The sequence below is a fragment of the Callithrix jacchus genome, chromosome 22 (genome assembly GCF_049354715.1).
Source record: "Callithrix jacchus isolate 240 chromosome 22, calJac240_pri, whole genome shotgun sequence".
Lineage (NCBI taxonomy): Eukaryota > Metazoa > Chordata > Mammalia > Primates > Cebidae > Callithrix > Callithrix jacchus.
This window is the reverse complement of record NC_133523.1, coordinates 43,880,073-43,900,924: the sequence shown is the minus strand read 5'-3', so window position 1 is coordinate 43,900,924 and position 20,852 is coordinate 43,880,073. Positions and strand designations below refer to the sequence as shown.

Genomic DNA, 20,852 nt, shown 5'->3' with positions numbered 1-20,852 from the left:
AAGTATGTACTTGTTGTGGGTTGAACTGTTTCTACAGTGCCCCCTCCTAAAAAGGTATGCTGGGAATCTAAACCCCAGGACCTCAGAATGTGACGTCTTTGGAAACAGGGTGATTACAGATGCCTCGAGTGAAGATGAGGTCACACCAGAATCGGGCAAGAGCCCAGGCGCGGTGGCTCACACCTGTAATACCAGCACTTTGGGAGGCTGAGGTGGGAGGATCAATTGAGGTCAGAAGTTCAAGACCAGCCAGGCCAACATGGTGAAATCCCATGTCTACAAAAATACAAAAAATTAGCCGGGTGTGGTGGTGGGCGCCTGTGATCTCAGCTACTAGGGAGCCTGAGGCAGGAAAATCGATCGAATCTGGGAGGTGGAAGTTGCAGTGAGCCGAGATTGTGCCACTGTACTCCAGCCTGGGCGACAGATGGAGACTCTGTCTTTTAAAAAAAAAAAAAAAGCGTGGGAAGAGTGGGGATTTTAGACACAGATGCGCACACAGGGAGCCGCCATGTGAACACAAAAGCAGAGATCGGGTGATGTGACTCTGAGCCAAGGAACACCAAAGATTCCCAGAAAACCACCAGGAGCCAGGGGAGAAGCCTGGAGCCGACTCCCCCAGGGTGATCTGCAGGCGTCCGGCCTCCAGAACCACGAGGCGATCGATAGCCCTTGTCTCAGGCACTCGGTCTGTGGTACTTTGTGAGCCTAAGCAACCTAACACCGCACTGAACAGAGCCGCTGTCGAAACATGCTGTTTGGTGAAAAATGTGGGGGCGCAGGCCAGGCGCAGCGGCTCATGCCGGGAATCCCAGCACTTTGAGAGGCCAAGGTGGCCCAATCACCTGAAGTCAGGAGTTCGAGACCAGCCTGCCAGCATGGTGAAACCCTGTCTCTACTAAGAATATGAAAATTAGCTGGGCATGGTGGCGTGCGCCTGTAATCCCAGCTACTAGGGAGGCTGAGGCAGGAGAATCGCTTCAACCTAGGAGGCGGAGGTGGCAGTGAGCTGAGATGGCACCACTGCACTCCAGCCTGGGCGACAGAGTGAGATTCCGTCTCAAAAGGAAAAAAAAAGGCGGGGCGGAGCACAGCAACCCAACATAGAGGTGATGAGCTGAGCATTGAACACCAACTAGCCAGAGCTACGCAGCGTGGGCCAACCTGAGCGGCCCTGGGCCAGCGTCGGGAGCCTTCCGTGGACCCTCAGTAGCCTCCTTCTGGTCCCAGCCTCACCCTCTCCAGCGCGCCCCTCCGTGGCCCCCAAGGGGTCTTCTTGTTCCCAGAGCTGACTTTGTCCAGAGAACTCCCCAGCACCCCAGGAAAAAGTCCCAACCTCCTAGGCTGGTGTTTGAGACTCCCAGCTCCTCTGCAGCTCTACCACCGCAAGGGTCAATCTCTCAGACATGCCATGCCTTCCCTGCCTCAGGGCCTTTGCACAGGCTCTTCCCTCTGCCAGGAAACCTCTCCCTCCACATCTCCAGTGCTCACTCCCTCACCTCTCCCTCCACATCTCCAGTGCTCACTCCCTCACCTCTCCCTCCACATCTCCAGTGCTCACTCCCTCACCTCTCCCTCCACATCTCCAGTGCTCACTCCCTCACCTCTCCCTCCACATCTCCAGTGCTCACTCCGTCACCTCCCCAGGCCTTTGCTCGAACATCCCCCTCTCAGTGCATGCGCCCACGAGCCCCTGCTTAGAGCTGGGCCACTCCCTCCCCTGTCCCCTGTCTTATCTTTCTCCATGGCACTCACAATCTTTTTTCTTTTTTCTGAGACAGAGTCTCACTGTGTCGGCCAGGCCGGAGTGCAGGGCGCAATCTTGGCTCACTGCAACCTTCACCTCCCGGTTCAAGCGATTCTCATGCCTCAGCCTTCTGAGTAGCTGGGATTACAGGCATGCGCCACCACACCCAGCTAATTTTTTTTTTTTTTTTTTTTTTTTGTATTTTTAGTAGAAACGATGTTTCACCATGTTGGCCAGGCTGGTCTTGAACTCTTCATCTCAAGTGATCCACCCGCCTCAGCCTCCCAAAGTGCTGGTATTACAGGTGTGAACCACAGTGCCCATCTGCACTCATACCTTCTAAGAGGCCATGTGATTCCTTATTGACTTGGTTGGGGGCTCTCATTTTATCAGCTTCCCTCAGGCAGAGATGTCTGTAAGTCTCATTCCCTGCTCTGGCCCAGGTACCTGCACCCAGTAGGTGCTCAATAAACACTTGAGCAAAGAGACCAGGGCACGAACAGCTAGGTCTCTGGCTGTCTCTGGCGTGCCCCACCCCTGGCCTCCCCAGGGCTCACTTACAGATGATTTCCTCGTGGGTGAATCCCAGGACCCGCAGTGACTCCAGCGTCTCCTGGAAGAGTTCCCGCTCCTGGCCGGGAGAGGATGATGGCCCGTTGGTCAGGAAGCGGTAGTGGGAGCAGGGCTCCAAGAGGAGGTCAGCTGCAGGGGCAATGAGTGGGGTCAAGGTCAAGGGCAGGCCGTGGAGTCAGACTCACATCCGGGATTCATCAGTGGCAATTCCAAGACAAGCCACATCTGTTCTGTCAAGGGGGTGGGAGCCTTTACTCACAAGTGTGGTGGGAAGAGTCAGGGGTGGAGGGGGTGTTTAGCGCCCATGAGACCACCACTCACTCTCTCTCTTTTTTTTTTAAAAGACAGGGTGTTGCTCTGTTGCCCAGGCTGGAGTGCAGTGATGCAGTCATGCCTCACTGCAGCCTCAAACTCCTGGGCTCAAGCAATCCACCCACCTTGGCCTCCCATGTAGCTGGGACTACAGGTGTATGCCACCACACCCAGCTAACTTTTATTATTTTTTTTTATAGAAACGGGGTCTTGCTATGCTGCCCAGGCTGGACTTAAATTCCTGGGCTCAAGCAATCCTCCCACCTCAGCCTCCCAAAGTACTGGGATTGCAGGCGTGAGCCATCGCCCAGCCTATACCACTCCTCTTTGCTCCCTCCACAGGGACTTTCAAGTCTCTAGAAGTGCCCAGAGCCGGCAGGGGCCACGGGTTGGCTACAGGCCCGAGTCTGCACAGATCATGGGATGCAGGGGCCTCTGTCCAGGACATGCGGTCTCAAAGGCTGCAGTGAGTGGGAACCTGGGTAAGGAGGGGCTACTTGGCCGCAGGAGCCAGGAGGCGGCCTGAGCCCCCAGGAGGAAGGAGCCAGGAGAAGAGGGAACCGCAGGGCAGTGCCAGCCACTGCAAACAGGAGCCAAGGATGCTTAGGCAGCCAGAGGGCAGGAGGAGCAGGGAGCAGGAACAGGAGAACCCGGGCAGGAGCTGTGGCCCAGGAGCCAGAGCAGAGGGGAGCACAAGGCAGCAGGAGCCAAGAAGCAACACAAACCAGCGCCGTCAGGAACCAGGAGGAGCCTCAGCAAAGCCGGAGTCAGTGAGGAACCCGCCGCAGTGAGGAGGAGCCGCGAGAGAGAAGCCCCGGAGCTTCGGAAGCGAGTATGAGCAGGAGCCACCAGGCAGGAGGGGTTGTGTGGTTGTGACAGCGGGCGCCAGCCAGTCCCGGGACAGAGCTGGAACCAGAGCGCAGCAGAACCCACCATGCGACGGAAGCCATGACGCAGTGACAGCCGGGGCTGCAAAGCCTCAGCGAAGTGGGTGCTTGACAGACATCAATGCCTGCCCCCACCGCCTGCTTCCTCCCCAAAGGGGGCCCCCACGAGAGAGAGACGTGGTGCCCACCCTCTCCAGCTGCTGGGGGGCACTGACCTTTGAGCTGCTCTCCAGCACCCCCCAGCAGCTGGTAGAAGATGTGAAAGCTGCACTCGTCCTTGGCCTGGCGGATGGCCCGCGACTTCTCCAGCAGGTCTGCACGCAGGGAGTCAAGGTGCTAGAGGGGAAGGGATGGCCCGACACTGCCCAGACATGGCAGGAGCATGCCCTGCCCATGCTGCCCCCTTCTCTCCTATGGGGCAATGGAGTCATTCACAGCCCAGGCTGGTGACTTTCCACTAACTAGATGAGCAGCCGTGCTCATGACACTGAAGCACTCATGCCTCAGTTTCCTCATATGTTCAAGGGGCTGGTAAATAACATCTTTATGAGTGAGACCCTCCTCTCTCTCTCTCTCTCTCTCTCTCTCTCTCTCGACAGGATCTTGCTCTGCTCTAAAAAACTCATTGATTCTGTAGGCGCACTATAATCCCAGCACTTTGGGAGGCTGAGGTGGGCAGATCACCTGCGGTCAGAAGTTCAAGACCAGCCTGGCCAACATGGTGAAACCTCGTCTCTACTAAAAATATTAAAATTAGCCAGGCATGATAGTGGGTGCCTGTAATCTCAGCTACTCTGGAGGCTGAGGCAGGAGAATAGTTTGAACCCGGAGGTGGAGGTTGCAGTGAGCAGAGATCGCACCACTGTACTCCAGCCGGGGCGACAGAGTAAGACTCAAAAACGATACAAAACAACAAAAAGAAAACCCTCATGAACCCTGGATGAGTTGCTGTGAGGATAAGTGACTTATTGTGCATGAAGCACCCTGGACAACGCCTGGTTCAAAGCTACCCACAGGTGAGAATGTCTCCTGCCATAAGCACTCTCCCAGCCTCAGTTTCCCCATGCTGCTACATCAGCTCCCACATCCAACTAGACTGTCACTCTGCACGCTCTCCCTTCTAAGAAAGTCACATGTTAAACTTACATATTAAAAGGTGGCAAGACTATTTTTTGGAGACGAGTCTGGCTCTGTTGCCCCAGCTGGAGCACAGTGGCACAATTACAGCTCATGGCAACCTCCGCCTCTCTGGCTTCAAGTGATACTCCCGCCTCAGCCTGTAGAGTAGCTGGGACTACAGGTGCGTGCCACCATGCCTGGCTAATTTTTTTTTTTTTAATTTTTAGACAGAGTCTCACTCTGTTACCCAGGCTGGAGTACAGTGGCACAATCTTGGCTCACTGCAACTTCCGCCTCCCAGGATCAAGTGATTCGCCTGTCAGCCTCCTGAGTAGCTGGGATTACAGGTGCACACCACCACACCCAGCTGATTTTTATATTTTTAGTAGAGATGGGGTTTCACCATGTTGGCCTGGCTGGTCTCGAACTCCTGGCCTCAAATGATCCACCTGCCTTGGCCTCCAAAAGTGCCGGGATTACAGGCGTGAGCCACGATCGCTGGCCACTAATTCAATCATTAATAGCTAATAACAATAGCTTATCCTTGAGTGCCTGCTACGTAGCAGGTGCCGCAGCCAAGCATTTCGCTCACAAAATCCTCCAAACCCACTAGGGAAGCTTCTAGGCTCCTTCTCCTTCTTAGAGGGAGAAACGGAGGCAGGGAAAGGCCAAATCAAGTGCCCAGGTCCCCAGAGTCTCAAAGTGACAGAACTGGGATTTGAACCCAAGTTGGTACAATTTCTTGGCCCATTCTCTTAATTTCCGCACTCCTCCACTGCCTGTGTTTCATCATTTAGTTTCCTCTCAACACTCACAGGCTGTTTGAGCAGAAAAGGGTGAACACAGCTGGCCTGAGATGCTCCCCTGGAAAGGTCTGCTGGTCAGGTGGGCCCCTGGGTAACATCTGGGCACCTGGATTTTGGGAGGGTCCCGGCATCCTCTAATGGGATGAGAGGGGTTCGCTGGGCTTAAATGGTTTGTGCAAACACTGGTTTACACTGATTACCTGCTTCCCTCCTGGGAGTGTGAAGTTGGGTTCCTACCTAAGGGCGTTAGCAGGGCGTGCATGCAGGGGAGGATGTGACCAGCCCCCAGTGAAACCCCTGGGTCTGAGTCTGTCTGCACTTCCCTGGGATAGCATTTCATACGTGTCATCCCTCCTGGTGTCCTGTGTGCCTCTGCTGGAGAGGGATCCAGGAGCCTGTGCCTGGGGACGTGGCCCCAGCTACCTTTTCTCTTTGCTGGCACTGCTCTATGTCATTTCACTGTCATGGGTAACCAGGAGTGCCACTGCAGGCTGAGTGCTGGGACGCCCCTTCTGCCTGAACTGGGGGGACCCGAACCCACCACCCCAAAGCCAGGTATGGATACCCAAGGTTGCAGTGAGCCGAGACTGGGCTCGTACACACCGGAAGTCCGAAGACCGGAAGTCCCGCCCTCCCCCTCCTCATGCAGACTGCCTGGGTATCGGTCCCATCTGAGCAGCAGGGTGGGGACCCTGCGGTGGGAGGGGCTGCCTATACGCAGTGCTGTCTGAGAGGCCGCCCCCTTGGCCGCCTCCCCCATGGGCTGTGAGAGGATACAGGTCTCAATGTTGGCGCCCACGATGTACCCGGCAACGTCGAAGTTGATGCGGATGAATTTGCCCTGGGAGAGACCGAGGTGGGTGGGCTTCAGCGGAGGGTCCCCTTCCTTTCCCCACTCAGACCTGAAGAGCAGCCCAGACCCCACACCCACCGCTCCCCAAACTGGGGTTGCCTCCCCACTTCCTCACTCCATCTACCTGAACCCCATCCTATGGTGAGTCCCCATTGAGGGGCTCCTTGGGAATTCAAGGTCCGGGCTCCTTTGACTTCTTTCCCCAGACCCCCAGTCCCCAGCTGCTCCTCCCTCAAACCCAGGATCCAGGCCCCTTGCCTCTCCTCCCTCAGACTCAAAAGTCCAGGCCCCCAGCCCCTCCTCCATCAGACCCAAGGGTCCAGGCCTCCAGCCCCTCCTCCCTCAGACCTAAGGGTCAGGGCCCCCAGCCCCTCCTCCTTCAGACCCAGGTGTCTGGGCCTCCAGCCCCTCCTCCCTTAGACCTAGGGGTCAGGGACCCCAGCCCCTCCTCCCTCAGACCCAGGAGTCCAGGCCCCCAGCCCCTCCTCCCTCAGACCCAGGGCTCCAGGGCCCCAGCCCCTCCTCACTCAGGCTCAAGTCCAGGTCCCCCACCCCTCCTCTCTCAACAGACCCACATGTCTTTCCCTCTGAAGCCCATCCTCCAGGTTCCCAGCTCCTGTATCCCTGACACAGTCGCACTGCCCATCCCTGGCACTCACGAATCGGGAGGAGTTGTCATTCTTCACTGTCTTGGCGTTGCCGAAGGCCTCTAGGATGGGGTTGGCCTGAAGCAGCTGCCGCTCCAGCTCACCCTGCCAGGCACAGGAGATGATGCATGAGGTCAGTGAGAACGGGGCAGGCCAGGGTAGCCCAGCTTGGGCTGTGTCTCAGCTGGTTGAGTATCTGTGTGTGAGGGGCCTTTGTGTATCTGGGTGTGTGCCCACTTCCTGTATCTGGGTTTTGCCCATCTGCCTATTGTGAGGGGAACAGGGAAGCATCTCCAAGACATATTGTTAAGTGGAAACCAAACCAAAGGAAGCCAAACAAAGAAACAAGTTGCAAAACAACCTCTACAATGTTATCCCATTCATAAAAAATGAATTAAGGAAGAAACGCCACAAAACAAGACTCTTAAATCTACAGATAGATACATGTTTGTAAACATATGGAGAAAGGTCTGCAAGGATGCACACCAAACTGTCAACAGTGTGAGTCCCTCCAAGGAAGGGGAGTGAGGGGAGGAAAGAGGAATTTCATTTCATCTGATTTGTTGCTGTTACAATGAACATGTACTCATGTGTTGCTTGTAGAATTTCTGGAGTGCAGTGGCACAATCATAACTCATGGCAGTCTCAAATTCCTGGGCTCAAGAAATCCTCCCATCTCAGCCTCCTGAGTAGCTGGGACAACAGGCACGTGCCACCATGCCCAGCTAATTTTTAGTAGAATTGGGGTCTCACTCTGTTACCCAGCCTGGTCTTGAACTGGCCTCAAGCAGTCCTCCCACTTCAGCCTTCCAAAGTGCTAGGGTTACAGGCTTGAGCCACCAAACCCAGGCTAGAATTTTTAACTAAGGCAAGAATCTGTACCACCTGTGTAAAGTGCTTCGAGCAGTCTGGCACATCATAGGCCTTTACAAAATAGTGGGTTCCTAGCCCCACCAGGCTACTCCATGGGAGGAACCCTACTCCAGACTTCCTCCAACCCCTCAGGGTCAGAGCCTGGCACATAGTAGGTGCCTCATAAATGGCAGCCTGTGTGTGTCTTCTCTCAGTCCGTGTCTTGCTTGTGTTAAGATGAAATAATCTAGCTAGGTGGATGCTTCGTCAAATAAAAAAAGATACCAAAGTGAAGGGCACATGGCTTGGCACACAGAACAACACAGGACATGCGTGTATTTCCCTGGCTGCACTGTCAGCTCTCTGTCGTGTGCATGCAGCGTCCCTGGGCTCTGGCTGGACGTGCTTAGTAGGTCAGCAGTAAGTGGTAGTTTTGTTCTCTGGATTGTTTCATATTGGTGTCTGTGGCTGTGTGCACACACTCAGCAGGGCCACCACGAATAGCAGTGAGTGGGGGCGGGGGGGTCCCTGGCGGGTGGGACCACTGCTCCCTTGGGCCCTGTCTACCAGGAAGACCATGGACTGGGTGTCTGGGAAGGCATTAGTGGTGGCAAGACTCAAGGTGATTCCCTGCTACTCACATAAGACACGGTGCTGGCGGAGGCCTGAGGAAGTCACAGGACACGAGACACGGACCAGGACACAGCACATGGAACATGGACAGACACACAGGTGAACTGGTGATCTCAGATGGTGGCGTGGGGGGTGGGGGAAGGGGGACCGGGGAAACCGGGCAAGTGGAATAGGGTGGCCTGGGGGACTACACGCCTGGCTTTGAATCCCACTCTGCCTCCTTTATTAAAAAAAAAAATTTATTGTTGAGATGGCATCTCACTGTGTTGCCCGGCTGGTCTTGAACTCCGGGGCTCAGGCAATCCTCCAGCCTCAGCCTCCCAAAGTGCTGGGATTACAGGCCTGCGCCACTGCACCCGGCCCCACTCTACCTCTTCCTGGGTACGTGACCCACAACTGACTCACCCTCCCATGCCTGGGCTCTGCATCTTCAACACCAGAAAGCAGCACCCACCCCATCCAAGGGATAAGTAAGGGAGTGTGACAGCAGGGCTTGGAACAGGCTTGTGGGGGTGGGGACCGCATAATGTTCACTTAGACAACAAAACCGGGCATCATGGCCACCTAAAATCAGGTGCTCAGAAAATAAAGCACCTACTAAGTGCCAGGAGTCATTCCAAGAGCCAGTGAGACCAAGACTGGCCCTCACATCTCTTGTGTTCCCCTGACCCTGCTTCCGGCCCCACCCCAGGCACACAGTAGGTGCTCAGATGGCATAGGCGTCCAGGAGAAGGTTCTCCATGAGGGGAAGAGGGAAAGCCCAAGATGGAAGGGGCAATGGTGTGGCCGGGCCCAGGGCGTGTCCCAAGGCTGGGCTGCTTACGGGGACGCCCGGCTCCTTTCTGCCCTTTGGTGATGATGCCACATGGGCGAGGTACTGGATGACCTTCTTGGTGTTTTCTGTCTTCCCAGCTCCAGACTCTCCACTGTCGGAACAACAAGGGGAAGCAAAGGGGGTTGGCAGTGACCTCAGGCAAGCTCCCCACCTGCCCTTCCCACTCCAAACACAGCCACACCCCACCCGGACCCCTCCTCCTCCAGGAAGTCCTTCCGGATTACTCACGTGCAGAGAATGGACTGGTCCTCACGATCTGTAGGGGACAGAGTGGGGAAATATGTCATGTGAGAGAGTCTCAAGCTGGGCCCTTTGGTCCCTCACACTCACCACTGCCTTTTTAAAAATTATTCCCAAGGCATAAGAAAAAGCTTGGGTCTTAAGGTATAACACTCCTGGAGTCCAATTCCCCACCCAGCTCGGCCCCCTGCTTGCTGTGTGGCCCATGGAAAACAGCTGTCCCTCTCGGAGCCACGGTTTCCTCACCTGTAAAATGGAGATAGACTCCCTCAATTGAACGGAATGTGATTCACTCAACAACCTGAAGGTGAGACCCTACTGTGTGTGCTGCCTCATGCTGGGCATGTGAGATTCAAAGACAGGAGCGAGGTCCTGTGATATAAGATATCTACCCCAGTGCCTGCACTGGGACTAACACAGCCATTCCACAGTTGCGTGCTGACCACCAACTGAGCACCAGGCATGAAGGGGGCGGGGAACTGGCAGGGTGTGTGCCCCTATAGAGCTTCCACTTACGACGCAGGGGACAAAAAACTACAATCAAATAGCAATTAGCACTGGGAAGAAAACTAAATCAGTAATAGAATAAAATACTGTTTTGTTTTTTGTTTTTTTTTCAAATGGAGTCTCGCTCTGTCGCCACTCTGGAGGGCAGTGGTGTGATCTCAGCTCACTGCAATCTCTGCCTCCTGGGTGCACGCCATTCTCCTGCCTCAGCCTCCCAAAGTTCTGGGATTACAGGCGTGAGCCACTGTGCCCAGCTAAAGCAGTGGTTCTTAAACGGAGGCAGTTACGTCCTCCACTCCCGACAGGGGACATCTGGCATCTGGAGACATTTTTGGCTGGTACACCAAGAGAGGGGAGTTCCATGGGCACTGAGAGGGCAGAGGCCAGGGGCGCTGTTAAATTCTAGGAATAGAATTCCCAGAACAGTCCCCCACGACGAAGAATCATCACCCCAAATGTCAATAGGGCAGGATTCCGAAACCCTGGTGTTAGATAATAAGAATTGACTTGGGGGATGAAGCCCAGAAGGCTTCTCAGAGGAGGTGGCATTTCAGGCAGAGGGCACAGCCAAGGGAAAAGCTCTAAGTTAGGGATGTTGGAGAGACAGACAGGCCAGTGAGGCTGGGGATGGGGCAGAAATGGCAAGTGCTGCAGATGGGTTTTAAAGGCATGATCAGGCCAGGCACGGTGGCTCACACTTGTAATCCCAGCATTTGGGGAGGCTGAGGCAGGCAGATCACCTGAGGTCAGGAGTTTGAAACCAGCCTGGCCAACATGGTGAAACCCTGTCTCTACTAAAAATACCAAAATTAGCCTGGCATGGTGGCACACGCCTGTAATCCCAGCTACTTGGGAGGCAGAGGTGGGAGAATTGCTTGAACCCAGGAGGCAGGGGTTGCAGTGAGCTGAGATGGCGCCACTGCATTCCAGCCTGGGTGACAGAGCAAGAGTCTGTCTCAAAAATGAATGAATGAATAAACAAATGAGAGGGTGAGCATAGAGACAGGTACAGAGACTCTAGGACCTAGCACCTCACCCACTCAGGGCTCTATTTGTGTTCCCTCCCGCCCCCTAAGAAGCCCCACAGCGGCTGAAGTCCCCAAGCTGTCATTTGACCTGACTCTGGCTTCCAGCAGCCCCAGGCTAGGCCCCAGTTGAAGAGCTGCCTCTCGGCCAACAGCCTCAACCAGCACTCACCCTGCAGCATGCTCCGATAGGCACCCTCGGTCACTGCGTACACATGGGGCGGCACCTCGTGGCGCTTCTTGCCCCGGTACATCTCCACAATGGCTTCTGTGTAGATGGGAAGCTGCTTGTATGGGTTGATGACCACACAGAAAAGGCCGGAGTATGTCTGCAGTGGGGGAGAGGGGAGAGGGTCTCAGATGCCTGCCCACAGCCTGGAAGGCATCATGGGGCGGTTGGGCAGGTTGTGCACTGCACAAGGGCATCTGTACGTGGTAGGTCTACACCATAGCAATGCAGATTTGAGTGTTTGTTATGAGCATTTTCAGGCTGATGGTAGCAAAGAATCTTTCCAAATTGCACAAAGGCACTGTCTGGGAGAAGATGTGCCCTGAGAGAGAACGAGGCCTTCGCGGCCAGCCAGACTTGGGTCACGGCCTGTGGCTGCCTGGACTCGCACACAGGAAATGGCCGTGTCCGAGGCGGCCCGCTGAGGCACTCTTTGTAGCAGCAAAAGACTGGAAGCAACCTGAATGCACCTTCATACAGTGGATTCCTACAGATCTCTTGTGTACAGACGTGGGACTATCTTCAAATCAATGTCGAGTAAAAGGAGTTGAGTTGAGGACTGTCTGTGAGGAGCTACCATTTGCATTAGAAAGGGAAGTGGCCAGGTGCATGGCTCATGCCTGTAATCCCAGCACTTTGGGAGGCTGAGGGGGTCAGATCACCCAAGGTCAGGAGTTCAAGACCAGCCTGGCTAACATGGTGAAACCCCATCTCAGTTAAAAATACAAAAAGTAAGCCGGGCATGGTTGTGTATGCCTGTAATCTCAGCTACTCAGGAGGCCGAGGCTGGAGAATCGCTTGAACCCAGGAAGCGGAGGTTGCAGTGAGCTGAGATCATGCCATTGCACTCCAGCTTGGGCGATAAGAGCAAAACTCTGTCTCAAAAAAAAGAAAGGGTGGAAGAGGACTCTTTTTATATATTCACTTGAATATGCATGGAATATCTCTGGAAGGATGTTTGTGGCATCTGCAGTAACTGAAACGCAACAGAAGCATACCTGTGGTTCCTAGTGATAAAGAACAGACACATCACAGTCTTGCTGACGTGACCGTGCCTAGTCTTTTTTCATTTTTCCTGAGACAGGGTCTTACTCTGTCGCCCAGGCTGGAGCGCAGTCATACAGTCATGACTCACTGTACCCCAACCTCTTAGACTCAAGCAATTCTCCCACCTCAGCCTCCCAAAGCGCTGGGATTACAGGCATGAGTCACCGCACCAGGCCAGCAGACATTCTTCTTGGAGGAAATGCTGTATTTCAGGTTTAAGGTGTGTGAAAGTAAAGATGTGGTGGGTTGTTTTTTTTTTTTTTTAGACAGGGTCTGGCTCTGTCGCCTAGGCTGGAGTGCAGTGGCGTGATCTCAGCTCACTGCAACATCCGCCTCCTGGACCCAAGCAATTCTCCCACCTCAGCCTCCCGGGTAGCTGGGACCACATGCGCACACCATCACACCCAGCTAATTATTTTACTTTTTGTAGAACCGGGGGTCCTTCTATGTTGCCCAGGCTGGTCTCGAACTCCTGACCTCAAGTGATCCGCCCACCTTGGCCTCCCAAAGTGCCGGGATTACAGGTGTGAATCACCGCGCCCGGCCTCAGGAGGCCTCAGGACTCTAACAGTTTAAGAAGAAGTCTAGCTCACAGGGGTATCACATAGCAAGAGGGGTTTGACAGTCACAGAGGCAGTTAGCTAGAGCTAGAGAGCTAGTTAGCCACTTAGTTAAACCAGCCAGAGCTAACTAGCCAAGCTAGCTAGAGTTCGTAGCTAAACTAGTCAGAGAATTAGCTGCTTAGTGGCTTAGCTAGTTATCTACTCTAGGCTTGTCACTCCGACTTTGAGGCCATCCAGGATTCCAATTCTGATGTGTTTTGTAACTGTGTGTGATAAAGTTGGGGACCTGCTTTGCTAGTTACCCAGCTGCTTCCTAAGCTGCTTAGCAGCAAGACTGTCTTTTTCTTTTCTTTTTTTAGAAACAGGATCTCACTCTGTCACCCAGGCTGGAGTACAGTGGCATGAACACAGCTCACTGCAGCCTCTACCTCCTGGGCTCAAGCAATCCTCCCACCTCAGCCTCCCAAGCAGATGGGACCACAGGTATGTACTACCACACCTGGCCAATTTCTTGAATTTTTACTTTTTGTAGAGATCAGGTCTCACCATGTTGCCCAGGCTGGTCTTGAACCCCTGGGCTGAAGCGATCCTCCCACCTCGGCATCTTAAACTGCTGGGATTACAGGCATAAGCCACTGCGTCTGGCCAGCAGGACTGTTTTAAGCTCCCAGGGATCTTGAACTTCTCAAGCAGAGTAGGGTGTGGCCACCACAGGCTGCCCAGTCCCAGGTGCCAACCTTCTAACGGTGGGAGGGTGGGTGGCTGGCCAGGAGCAGAACAACCGGTTTGGTGGGTGTCTGCCCTCCCTGCCTGAAGCTCCCAGCTCTCAGAGGGCGGGGCGGCCGGACCACATTCCCTGGGAGGGTATCTCATGGCTGCCGGCGCCCCGGCCCCCACTTCTGGCTGGTGGAGGAGCCCACTCCCCACGCCACCCTCCCACCCCAGTCCCTCCTGCCAGCCACACCTTGTTTCCAGGGCGACACCCTGGGAACGGAAACCTGAGCTGATCAACAAGACTGGGGGCAGAGAACAGAGGCTGGTGTACCCCAAGAGAGTGGGAGACAGCTGGGAAAGCCTGGCTGGAAGGGTCAGGAGTGGCTGCTCCAGCCCTCAGGGCTCTGAAGACAGACCTGCCCCCACCCCCCTCAGCCCGGTGACTTTCCCCATAGTGTCAGTTTCCTCCTTGGGAAACCGAGGCCGGCACTCCCTACCTCATTACAAAGGCTGTAGGCATTAGGGGAGATCATGGATAAAAACCAGCCAGGCCGAGGCGGGCCCATGCAACACATGCCAGACGAGTCTTAAGACTCTTACATTACCCATCCTACCTGGGAGCCCTGGGCTAACTCAGACTTTTTTGGCGGGGGTAGGGGTGGGACAGGGTCTGGCTCTGGCCCGGGCTGGAGTACAGTGGCGCCAACCCGGCTCGCTGCAGCCTCAAACTCCCAGGCTCATTGCTCAGACTGTGAAGCCATCCAGGGTTCAATTTCAGATGCAGCATTTTCTAGCTGTGTGTGACTTTGCAGGAAGGACTTGTCCTCTCTAAAGCTCAGTTTCCAGCCCTGGAGAATGTGGCTTTTACCCCATCACCTAGAAGTGTTGCGAGAGTGAAATCACATAATGCATCTTTCGGTGTTTCTCAGACCAGGGCGTTCTACAAAGGGGTTCCCTCCCTGCCCCAAGGGACCCAGGAAAGAGACTGAGACTCTTAGCAACTCGAAGCCAACCAGCCTGTCAGTGGCAGAAAGTGGGTTTCTGGAGCCCTGGATGTCTCACTTTCACTGGGCAACACCACCATCCCCACCATCAGTTAGTCAGTCAGCAAACATGTATTACACACAGGTATTAAACAGGACAGAGTTTGAATAACATCTCTGACATTTTCAGGCCAGGTGCCTTGAGCAAGCAACCTTTCAGGGTCCCATTGTCTTTAGCTAACGGAGATAGAAACAGTGCTTCCTACATGAGGTGGCTGGGAGCCATCCACAAGTTCATGTGGCATGCAGAAGGTTTAACATGAACCCCAGCTTTTTCTCCCAGCACTTTGGGAGGCCCAGACAAGAGGATCACTTGAGTCCAGGAGACCAGCCTGGGTAACATAGTGAAACACTGTCTCTACAACACATTAAAAAATTAGCCAGGCATGGTGGTATGTGCCTGTAGTCCCAGCTATTCAGGAGGCTGAGGCCACAGGAGGATCACTTGAGCCCAGGAGGTTGAGCTGAAGTGAATTGTGAGCATGCCACTGCACTCCAGCCTGGGTGACAGAGCAGGGCTATGTCTAAAACGAACAAACAAAATTAAAAACAGAACATGGACCTTGAAGCACTGCATGCTCAATATTTTAGCCACTGTCAGCTTCTGTTGGGCCAATGGCTTCCCCTCTCCAAGCTATGGGAAAGAGGGTGATAATCCCTACCTCACAGCCTGATGTGGATGGGGAGGTGGTCAACAAGATCATATTTGAAAGAAATTTAAAACAGCAGCCAGCAGAGAAAGCAGGTACTCACTAAGTGCTAATGATCCTTATTAAGGCCCAATTTGCTCCCTATCTGGAATTCTAGAATCTTCTCTCTCACTTTCATTTCTTAGGCCCCAACAGTCTGGCTGCCTGGCCACCACTTTAGCCCAGGCCCTACCACTTCTTCTCCCGAACTTTCTGAATAATCTTCCTAGTGCAGTGGCTAGGACCTGGGGTCTGCTGTCACAATGACCTGGGTTCAAGTCCTAGCTTAGCTGGTTCCCAGCTGTGGGGCTTATGTCCAAATCCTGTCCCCCACTCTGAGGCTCAGAGTGGGAATGACAGCAGGTACCTTAAAAGGTTGCTGAGAGGGCTCAGAGTGGCCAGACACAGTGGCTCACCCCTGTAATCCCAGCACTTTGGGAGGCTGAGGTGAGTGGATCACTTGAGTTCAGGAGTTCAAGACCAACCTGGCCAACATGGTGAAATCCATTTCTACTAAAAATACAAAAATTAGCTGGGCATGGTGGTGGGTGCCTGTAATCCCAGCTACTCAGAAGGCTGAGTTAGGAGAATCACTTGAAACCACGAGGTAGAGGATCACACTGCTGCACTCACTCCAGCCTGGTAAAAGGCCACAAGTGGACCTGTGTTTGGATGTCATCCTGATGTCTGTGGCCTCGGGTGAGATGTGGGAGAGTGGATCAGGTAGGGGCCTCTTTCCCAGGGCTAGTAAAGATGTGTGAGGATTTGGAAAGCACCAGTGCAGACTGGAGAAGACACCAACCCCACGCAGGGTCCGTTAGCCCTCGATTCAAATTCTACACCTGCCTCCTCAAGCTGAGGGGCCCTGAGCCAGCCACTGCTCATCTCAGAGCCTCAGTCTCCAAGTGGGTGTGAGACTTCATAAAAATATTCTAATCTAGCCAGGCACGGTGGCTCACGCCTGTAATCCCAGCACTTTGGGAGGCCAACGCGGGTGGATCGCAAGGTCAGGAGTTCAAGACCAGTCTGCCCAACATGGTGAAACCATGTCTCTACTAAAAACTACAAAAATTAGCTGGGCACAGTGGCAGGCATCTGTAATCCCAGCTACCCAGGAGGCTGAGGCAGGAGAATCACTTGAACCCAGGTGGCAGAGGTTGCAGTGAGCTGAGATTGCACCATTGCACTCCAGCCTGGGCAACAGAGTGAGACTCCATCTCGGGATAAAAAAAGAAATATTATTCTGCTTTGTGACCCTGAAAAGGGTGGGTGTTGGAGCAAGGCTGTGAGTCCCCACCAGTCTAAGCTGGAGCTTGGAGCATGACTCTGGAACCAGCTGCCAGGGTTCAAATCCTGGCATGATTCCTTCATGGCTGAGGGTCACTTAACATTCCTAAACATCAGGTGATACAAGCTGATAACTTACACGCCACACTTAGAACAGTGCTTGGCACGTCACGAGTGCTCCATAAATATTTGCTAGCCTCTTATTATTATTTTTCATTATTATTGTCCACATTCCTTATCAATCTCTCTAATCCGGTTTGCTCTTTTGTTCAATGAAATTAATAACCCCTGGGCTGCCCATTAGAACCTCCTGGGAAGCCTATTAAAAATACCAATGCTCCCGTCACAGCCCGAGAGAGCTTGATTTAAAGCTCTGGGGTGGGGCTCAGGCCCTGCTATTTTCTAAGAATTTCCCGGATGATTCTATCATGTGGGCGGGGGTAAGAACCATTTCCCTTCGCCATCCGTTTGCGGTAAAGATTTTTTTTAATGCAATGAATGCTCAGCCCAGACTCGAGAAGACTACTATAGTCAACCTCACTATCATCAATCCCTTCTCAGTGGGATTTTGTTTTGTTCTGTTTCGGATGGGGTCTTGATCTGTCACCCAGGCCGGAATATGGTGGCACCATCACAGCTCACTGCAGCCTCGACCTTCAGGGCTCAGGTAATTCTCCCATCTCAATCTCCCAGGTAGCTGAGACAACAAGAGTGTGCCACCATGCCCAGCTAATTCTTTTTATTTTATTTATTTATTTATTTATTTTTGCAGAGATGGGGTTTTGCCTTGCCCAGAATGGTCTTGAACTCCTGGGCTCAAGAAATCCACCCATCTCAGCCTCTCAAAGTGCTGGTGACAAGAATCACCACTCCCAGCCCCATCTCAGTCTTAAAAGGCACCACAGGCTGGGCACAGTGGTTCACATCTGTAATCCCAGCACTTTGGGAGGCCAAGATGGGCAGATCACCCGGGGTCAGGAGTTTGAGACCAGCCTGGTCAACATGGTAAAGCCCCGTCTCTACTAAAAATATAAAAATTAGCCAGGTGTGGTGGTGGATGCCTATAATCCCAACTACTTGGGAGGCCGAGGCAGGAGAATCGCTTGAAACCAGAAGGCAGAGGTTGCAGTGAGCTGAGCCAGCCTGGGAGACAGAGCAAGACTCCATCTCAAAAAAAAAAAAAAGGCACCACAACAAAGTGAGAACACCTAGGACCAGACTACCTGGATCTGCCAGGTCTAACTGTGTGACCTTGGCCTCTCTGTGCCTCAGTTTCCTTAACTACAAAATGAGGGTCAGATACTTTATAATTCTGAAACTGTATGGAGGCAATGTATTTTAGGAAGCTTGGAAGAATGCTTAGTAAACATTTAATAAATGTTCGTTTTTATTGTTATGAACTCTCTTTAAGCCTCACTTGCCTCCTGTGTAAAATGGGGACAGTAATAGACTCTACCTTGCCTATGGTGAGACCGAATGAATTAATAGGTAGGCATTTAGCAGAGAGCCTAGCATATAGCTTTTTGCTTTTTGTCTTTTTTTCAGATGGGGTCTTGCTCTGTCACCCAGGCTGGAGTGCAGTGGTACCATCATAGGTCACTGCAGACTTGACCTCCCGGGCTCCAGTGATCCTCCTGCCTCAGCCTCTCTAGAAGCTGGGACTATAAGCATAGGCCACCACCAAACCTGGCTAGTTTGCTTATTTTTTAGAGACAGGGACTCGCATTGTTGCCCAGGCTGGTCTTGAACCTCAAGCAACTTTCTCTCTCTCTCCCTCTCTCTCTTGCTCTCTCTCTTTCTGATGGAGTCTCTCTCTGTCACCCAGGCTGGAGTGCAGTGGTGAAATCTCAGCTCACTGCAACCTCCACTTCCCGGGTTCAAGCAATTCTCCCACCTCAGCCTCCCAAGTAGCTGGGATTACAGGCACCTGCCATCATGCTCAGGTAATTCTTGTATTTTTGTAGAAATGGGATTTCACCATGTTGGCCAGGCTGGTCTTGAACTCCTGACCTCAGCTGATCCATCCACCTTGGCCTCCCATAGTGCTGGGATTACAGGTGTGAGCCACCACACCCGGCCTCAAGCAACATGTTTCTCTACTCAGTGATCTGCATTAATGAGGCACAGATCTGTTTCTGTTTCTCAAAACTCGGGATCAGTTTCAGCGGAGGAATTGGAACTGTGTATATACTTTAGGAAAATAATACCATTTATCTACCATGTATATCGTGTGATGTCCCCAGCAAGGTCCGAGGCTATCCTGGTAATCCAACAATTCATAGTCTGGCAACCAAGTAAGCCTGGGAATAGTCATGGGACGTGGGATACCCATGATAAACCGTCTCAAGCTCATGCAAGCTGGGGTGTGGGCACGCGGCTCCCCACCCGGCAGCACCCCCACCCCCCAGCAGGAGGCCACTCACGTAGATGAGGCCCGAGTAGTACCGCTCTCGGAGGTTGTGCAGGACCGAGGCCTCATTGAGGCAGGTCAGCTCGGCCATGTCCTCAGCCTTGCTGAACTTGGGCGGGTTCATGCGCTGGATCTGATCCCGAGGCAGCCTCAGCCGCCTCCCGCTCTCCGCCAGCTCCACCTCCGCCTCCTCCTCACCTTCATCCCGCAGCGCCGCAGCCTCGAACCCGTGGAGCTCCGAAGGCACCCACACGAGGCGCCGGGCCGTCCACTCCACCTGCGGGGAGGTGGCAGAGCCAGGCCCGCCACCCGCGCTGGGCCCTCGGGGCGTGAACAGGAATGGCTGGGCCGCCTCGGGCACTGGGCCCGGCCTGGGGGTCGCCTTCCGCCCGGGCACCGACATGGTCACGGCTGCCATGGTCTGCAGGGGGCAGAGAAAGAGTGGGGAGGTCAGGTGGGGCTCAGTCCCCCATGCCTCCCTTCCCCACCCCTAGTTCCCCAGGCGGCCGCCTCTGCCTTCCCTCACCACTTCTTGCCACACTTCTGCAAAGTGGGTTAACAGACCTAGCTTACTCATTTCATTCATTCTCACTCTACACACCTGTTCATTCTTTTTATTATTTTAATTGCATTTTAGGTTTTGGGGTAAATGTGAAGAACATGCAAGACTGTTGCATAGGTACACACATGGCAGTGTGATGTGCTGCCTTCCTCCCCATCTTTCAGAAGCTAGGCTGTGAACCCGGCTCAGAGGCTCGGTTTTTTGTTTGTTTGTTTGTTTGTTTTGTTTTTGAGACTGGCTTATCACCCAGGCTGGAGTACAACGGCATGATCTTCGCTTGCTGCAACCTCCACATCTGAGGTTCAAGTGATTCTCCTGCCTTAGCCTCCCAAGTAGCTGAGATTACAGGTCCCGCCATACCACACCCAGCTAATTTTTGTATTTTTAGTAGAGATGGGGTTTCAACATGTTAGCTAGGCTGGTCTCGATCTCCTGACCTCAGGTAATCCACCTGTCTTGGCCTCCCAAAGTGTTGGGATTATAGGCAGGAACCACTGCACCAAACCCCAGCTACTTATATTCAATTTTGTAGAGCTGGGGATCTCACTATGTTGTCCAGGCCGTTCTTGAACTCCCGACCTCAAGTGATCTGCCCTCTTCAGCCTCCCAAAGAGCCGGGACTACAGGCGTGAGCCACCACACCCGGCCCGACTCAGTTCTAGGCACTCATAATGGAGCAATAGATGAGCTGGAAGAAGACACCTGTCTCCAAACGTTCACCTTCTAGCCCCAGGCTGCCCAGTGCAGGAGCCCCCCAACCACCAGTGCACTGCTGGACATTTGCGTCACTGAGGAAGTGCATTTTCAATTTCAGTCATTTAGATTAAATCTATTTTATTTTATTTTGAGATGGGGTCTTGCTCTGCAGCTCAGGCTGGAGTGCATTGGTGCAATCATGGCTTACCACATCCTCAACTTCCCGGCCTTGGGTGATTCATGTCTGAAATTCATTGATCAACAAATAAATGTAGGTTGGGCATGGTGGCTCACACCTGTAATCTCAGTACTTTGGGAGGCCAAGGCAGGTAGGTCACCTGAGGTCGGGAGTTTGAGACCAGCCTGATCAACATGGAGAAACTCCATCTTTATTAAAAATACAAAAAATTAGCCTGGTATGGTGGTGCACACCTGTAATCCCAGCTACTCGGGAGCCTGAGGCAGGAGAATCACTTGAATCCGGGAGGCGGAGGTTGCAGTGAGCCAAGATCGTGCCATTGCACTCCAGCCTGGGCAACAAGAGCAAAACTCCGTCACAAAAAAAAAAAGTATTAG

At 53.4% G+C, this 20,852-nt stretch overlaps 1 protein-coding gene across 14 annotated transcripts in view; it reads right to left on the bottom strand.

The window, feature by feature from the left end:
* Window positions 1-20,852, bottom strand: part of MYH14 (myosin heavy chain 14) — a 101,047-nt gene that overhangs the window by 64,492 nt on the left and 15,703 nt on the right. For 7 of the 14 annotated variants that reach the window (XM_035286550.3, XM_035286552.3, XM_035286553.3 and 4 more), the window contains exons 2-10: window positions 19,032-19,439; window positions 11,209-11,365; window positions 9,493-9,520; window positions 9,253-9,355; window positions 8,438-8,461; window positions 6,957-7,049; window positions 6,222-6,285; window positions 3,735-3,833; window positions 2,309-2,449 (exon numbers count right to left, since the gene is read on the bottom strand). In XM_035286550.3, coding sequence (XP_035142441.2) covers window positions 2,309-2,449; window positions 3,735-3,833; window positions 6,222-6,285; window positions 6,957-7,049; window positions 8,438-8,461; window positions 9,253-9,355; window positions 9,493-9,520; window positions 11,209-11,365; window positions 19,032-19,439 — 1,117 coding nt within the window. The remainder of the gene's footprint in view (window positions 1-2,308; window positions 2,450-3,734; window positions 3,834-6,221; window positions 6,286-6,956; window positions 7,050-8,437; window positions 8,462-9,252; window positions 9,356-9,492; window positions 9,521-11,208; window positions 11,366-19,031; window positions 19,440-20,852) is intronic. The other 7 variants (XM_035286551.3, XM_035286556.3, XM_078359511.1 and 4 more) reach the window with 1 other exon arrangement.